This window comes from Polyodon spathula, chromosome 3 (genome assembly GCF_017654505.1).
Source record: "Polyodon spathula isolate WHYD16114869_AA chromosome 3, ASM1765450v1, whole genome shotgun sequence".
NCBI lineage: Eukaryota > Metazoa > Chordata > Actinopteri > Acipenseriformes > Polyodontidae > Polyodon > Polyodon spathula.
This window is the reverse complement of record NC_054536.1, coordinates 28246087-28252446: the sequence shown is the minus strand read 5'-3', so window position 1 is coordinate 28252446 and position 6360 is coordinate 28246087. Positions and strand designations below refer to the sequence as shown.

At 38.0% G+C, this 6360-nt stretch overlaps 1 protein-coding gene across 1 annotated transcript; it reads right to left on the bottom strand.

Annotated features, from left to right (window-relative positions):
- Positions 1–906: 906 nt before the first annotated feature.
- Positions 907–5174, bottom strand: LOC121308922 (DNA mismatch repair protein Mlh1-like; the record flags this gene model as incomplete). Its single annotated transcript, XM_041241646.1, has 4 exons — positions 907–1581; positions 2428–2789; positions 3700–3888; positions 5079–5174. Coding segments are annotated over 4 exons (828 nt in total), but the record flags the coding sequence as incomplete, so codon positions are not given.
- Between the last annotated feature and the right edge of the window lie 1186 nt (positions 5175–6360).

Sequence of the window (6360 nt, the reverse complement as noted above, 5' to 3'; positions counted from 1 at the left end):
ATCTTACAGAAAGTCAGCCTTGCGATTCTCTCTAGACAAACTCAATATTGCAGCAACAGAACCCACAACCATTCAAAATGACTGCAAACACCATGAAGAGTTGGGAAAATGTAAAACAACCATTTAAAAGTCATTTGAAGTTAATTATCTGAACCCACTACTAAAAGTGCATTTACTCCAGGGGCGAATGTAAAAAAAAAAAAAAATGACAATAATCCCAATAATAAAATAATCCCAACTTTCATACCTCTGTGGCTAGCCGCAAGATGAACATGGGCAGTCCCTCCAAAGCAGGGATGTAATTGTCAAACAGCAATGGTAACCCAGCAAGGTTCCCCTCCTGTCAATGGGGCACACATCAACAATGCAAAAAAACATTCAGATTAAAAGCACTGCTGTGATTCTAATTTGTGGAATGCTGTGGTTTGCATTTTACTTGGCACCTTGTGGCCAAATATTGTAAAAGCACAATAATTCCAATGAGAATTACAATCCCCTATAAATGCAGTTATAGCTTATATTTGTTTCTTATCAAAGACAACTTAAGTTGGCAACATAAATATTTGTTTGGTTTGTTTCATGCTTTTGTTCTGTTTAAACAGCAATTTCTGGTCCTACTGAGGCGACCGAGCGCTGAACTGCAAAAAGTTCCCCTTTTCTGATATTTTATATATATCTTTATTTTAATATAGCGCCTTTCATAGTGGACCAGCATCACCAAGCACTTTATAGAGGTAGGCTGTGAACTGTGCATTATATGCAGTGACTTACAACCACAGGATGGAGAACAAGGAGGTTAAGTGACTTGCTCAGGGTCACACAGTGAGTCAGGCAGTGGCAGGGGTGGGATTTGAACCGGTGATTGATCTTCTTGGTTCAGAGTTTAAATAAATGAATAAAAATGAATTAAAAAAACAAACAGTTACAGCAGAAACTGTTTTTTTTATTTATTTTTTTCCCTCCACTGACCTCATCAATTTCCGTTGAAAAATAATCATACAACATTTCAGACTTTTTCTTGAGAAACTCAACAATATACTGTGCCAACCCCTCTTGGGAACCGTCCTCCTCAGACCAGCCACTATCAGGGCTCTCCAGTGCCAACACGGCCAGATCATACAAGGGAGCAGGGGTCTGTCATTTACAAAAAAATAATAAGAATAAGAATGCTAAAACTAAATAAATAAATAAATAAATAAATCTTTTTAAAAAGTTACAAAAATGGCTTCAGTATACCACAAATTTAAGTATTTTGCAATATATCTAAAGAAATGCCTGGTTTTAACAGAAGTAATCTCAGTGGGGTATCAGTCAACTGGAGTTAAAATACCAAAGTACTGTACAATTTGCACAGAGCACTATAGTATGGATATATAAAACAAAAAAAAACAGTGAAGCATCTAAATACTGCTGTAATGTACAGCACATAAAAATCTGGTTCCAGGATTTAAACTGTGGGAAGGTATGTGTGCCTGAGCTTGGTGGTGTTGAGAAGGTAGAGTTTGGTCTGGTGCTGTATCAGTGCCCATTGTGGATTGACACAGCCCATGTAGGAGTGATTCTGGAGCATCTCCTGGAGGCCTGCAGAAAGAAATACACAGGTGATCAGTACACTTATAGTTGTCATTTGACAAAGATTATTTCCAGACAATCCAAAGTTTCACAAACACAATTTGTTTTCTGTATGGATCTTACTTTCATCTTGTTATGATGTGGTCTCATGAAACAAAACGTACTAAATAGATTAAACTCTTTATGTGCCTGATCACTGATTTCACTCCTCAGCTCTCTGATGCTGGTTAGCTTGATAATACACCTTTTCGGCACAGAGGCAGCACTCGTGTCGCCCACCCTCTCGTCGTCCTTCATTTCCACATCTGAACCCACCCTGTCCCGCTTCCCAGAAAACACAACAGGAACACTGTGAACCTTCCCTCCCCCAGACAACCCCTTTCCACGGTCCCAAACAAACTTTTTAAAAAGGGCTTGAGAGGGGAAGAGAGAGAAAGTAGAATAGGTAATAGAACTTTTAAAATTTAGTATCATTTTCTGATTATCTAGATAGATCTATCTAGATATATTATCTATATATATATATATATATATATATATATATATAATATATATATCTATAATATATACTACTTTTTTCAGTTCACAACTTTTTCTATTCTGCATGGTTCTTTGGTTTACAAGTTTGAATTATAAAGTGTTGTAAGTCAAGTCAGTATAATACATGAAAAGATTTCACTGGGGGAGGAAAAATGTATGAACTGGAATCAATTTTAAAAAAGAAAAAGATTTTGATGACTTTAAATGAGTCTACGAAATACAGTAATTGTCCATGGTGCAGCCACGTTTTTAAGGGTTTATAATTGTGTCTATGAAATTTTGGATTAAGACAGTAATACAAACATATATCCATACCGAGGAGGAGGGTTCACTAAAGAGGAGTTTTCAGAGTCTCCAGTTTCTTTAACATCGCCCATGAAGTCCTCAATATCCAGATCCTCAGATATGCCAGCTATCAAGTCTTTGTCATTCAGCTCTTCCATGTCCACATCGCGCTGCTCTGGCTGCCTGGGCGAGCCGTTCTCAGACATCGCCAGCAACGAGGGTTCTGTCTGTGTCTTATTTGCCGGCTGTAGAAATGCGTCCAGCTTCTGAGCCCGGAAATCCGTGCGCATCATCTGGTGAGCGTACACTCTGTCACTGGTGTCTGCAGCTGCGCTGGAGGAGGCTGGCTTCAGGATATCCCCAGAGGTGATGGCAGGGCCAGGCAGCAAAGTCTGCAGGGAGAACAGAAAGCAAAGCAAAACTGAGCAGTTTTTTTATTATTTATTTTTTAATGCAAGCGTGTTGTATTTTCCCTGTTAGAAATGTATGCTGAAAGTTTGGTTACATATAGTTAATAGTGTATTAGAACGACTAATTGTTTTATGTCTTTGTTTAAAACTAGGACTGTACTTCCCTAATTACATAATTTAAATTTCACTTCTATCTGCTTTGACATACCTAGCCATAAACTAACTTTTTTTGTTTTTGTGATAAATCACATATCAGAAATCAACCAATCCCAGTGAAAGATTTGCCAAAATTCCAGCACATTTTATCTTTAGATATCATTCCGTGCATATCGAAATAGCTGTAAACTTTTAAAAACACACAGTTGACTTTGGACTGAACCATTTCATGACAGGAGGAGGGAGGGGTAAAAGCTAGGTCTTAAACATTTTAATTTTTGTTTATTTTTATATCTATCCCACCCCCCTACCCCCCAGTACAATCTTCACTTCTATGATTTATAGCACGTTAATACGTTGTGTATAGTGTGTATCTTATTGTATAAGAGATGCAATTTCACACAGTTTGAGCAGCCAAAACGACTCAGCTTTGCGGTCCTCTGAAACTGCACAAGATGAGGCTGTTAGCTTTTTATGAATAGTCTCAAACAGTTTCATGGATATGAAACTTTTTTTATTCTTATAGAAGCACTTTTATTTAAATAATGAATGAGCTTTGTGAATAGGGCCCAGCGTTTTATTCTGCCATCTCCTGCTTATCTGTAACCAAATTCCACTGAAACCTAGCAGCAATCAGAAAGACATTTAATCTGCTGGGTTTTAAAGGTGATCGGCTGACATGTTGTATTGTACCCAAGTACTGGCTGTCCTAAGTCCTATAGACTTGCAGGTGTACCTGAGTGAAGTATGTGCGGGAGGAGCTGGACCCCAGCAGATTGCTCTCAATATGCTTCTGCACACTCTCTACGATGCTGTCCTCATGCAGGAAATGCACTTCGTGTTTAGTGGAGTGCACATTCACATCAATGTTGTGAGGGGCAATCTCCAGAACAACAGTGGCCACGTGGCTTACGCTGGCAAGTGCCTGCAAACAATGTAATGCTGCAATTAATACAAGAACCTGTGCTATGTTAGACATTTCACATCCAACTGCTTACTACTTAAATTGTTTTTTTTAAAGCCCCTTTCACACTGGCATACTCTACCCGGGTCAGACCCTACCCATGTCACGACCAGGTGTCATGCAGGTCGGAGACCGGATTTCACACTGCTTTTGATCAAGCAGGGTCAACCTGGGTGACAGAAGCAGGTACACAATGTGTACACAGTGCCCCGGGTGCAGCAGAGTTCACCTGACCACCCTTTCAGCTGTTCAGGCTTGAACAAGGTGGCAGGCTTGTTATATGGCTAAACAAAACAAATAGAAGTGGCCATACGGAAGTGAAACCGTCACGCAGGTGTGGCTGTTTGTTCCTTCACCCAGTTACGATCACCCATCATGCATTTTGTCTCTCAACCTGGAACAAAGCTCATAGTAAAACATGGAATGGGTGAAACTACTATGCAATAGGAGTCCTATTTCATTCCCTGAGATACAGAAAATTATTTTGGAGATTTCCACTGATACTTAGTCAGATATCTGTGCCATTGTCCTGGTTCTGAATTAGCTTCAGTCCACCATCCTTAACCGTCACATGCATACTGGTAGATTTGACATCTAAACTGAAATGAAAACAAACTATGCTGTATAAAAGAGGCGGAAGTTCTAAAAAGAAAAGCATACTACCAAATTACGATTTGGGGAAAACACTACATACATGCTGTAAATGCAACTCAACTCCACGTCCATTTAGTAAAACCTGGAATGGTCAAGTCAAGTACACATTCTAAGGACATGCTATTGCACAAAGAAACTGTCAGGCAGGTGCTGAACAACTAAAACGTGGTGGCCTGGTCTATTTATTAATGCCTTGACATAACAAAATAGTCAACAGCCACAGTATGGACCGGTTTATAAAAATAAATAAATAAATAAAAAGTGCATTCGTATTGTTCTGACAGGTTTAGTGACAACAAAAACAACTGTATGGTTACTTAAAAAACACAAACACGCAGTTTAAACTTTTAATACTGCAATAAGACGAGAAGTTTTGGATTGTGAATCGTTGGTCTTATGGTTCAATTTTCATTCTATACTAAATAGTTTGAATTAACGGACACGGTGATTTTGTTTCTCTGTTCTACAAGAGAACGGTTTGTTATCACTTCACTCACCAGTTTTCCGTCATCTTTTTGATGGCATTTGCAGGCCGCTGGATAACCTCTCCAGCAGCAATACAACAACCTCGTCAAGCCTCCGGATCGTCCCCACCATCACACAATCAGTAATACAACCAGACAATAGATACAGGTTAGGGTTATTGATGGGCAGTAATATCTTAGCAAAAAGAAAATATCACCGCTTTGCTACAAGTACACAACACACACCTCTCTGTTCAACTCCCTACGCGGGGAAAACGTGAGACCACACCCCCTCGAACAACAACAGTTTGAACGTCAGGAAGAATAAATGGCAGAAGCCTTGAATTTAACTACCACTGAGAAAAGCCAGGAGCTTTTATTTACTTACAGTTGCGCATTTGGTGCGCCTCTTCCAGTAGTTATACCACTCTGCACTTGTCTCAAAGTATGGCAAGCCAAATGATCATTTCGGGATCTACATTCATTTATAGATATCTGGAAATATTTAGACATCTCTAAATCATTTTAAGATACCTACAAACATTTAGAGATATCGGAAAATGATTTCCAGATGGAACTGAGATATCTAAAATTCATTTTGAGATGTCATTAAATCATTTTCGGATATCTGAAATTAAATTCCTGACTTCCTGTTCATTTAGAGATATCTCGATCATTTAAAGATACCTCTAAATAACTTTCTGTTCATTTCGAAATATCTCAAACTAACGTCATTTAGAGAGATCTCCAAATTCAATTTAAGATATCTCAAAAAGACTCCATGTTCATACAGTATCTAAATGAACAGGAATTTACTTGGTGATATCTTTTTTACAGCTTAGAATATGATGTACTTACGCACCCTATTTTATTAATATACAAAATTAATACATGTGTATGATTATATGTAAAGTATTTGTGATTTGCAGTAGAGGAGAACGGGGCTAGTTGAGACACCACCCATAATGATGCCACACTTCCTTGACAACAAACATATATATATATATATATATATATATATATATATATATATATATATATATATATATATATATTCGTTGTAGTAGCATAGCCATGTGATTAACCCAGCCTGTGTGTAGAAGCTTTTTAGGTATGTCATTTCAAGTTGTCAAACTTGTATTGTTCATCACATCCTTTCTCAACCTGAAGTCATTTTTCAGGTATTGGACATTTTGACTCATAGCCATAGAAATAAAGCACATACTAAGTGAACTGATGTGTTTCTGTACAGCGTAATTTGTTTATAAAAAGGTAAAATCTGTTTTTACCTTCAAAAGCTTTTTTTGCCCTACAA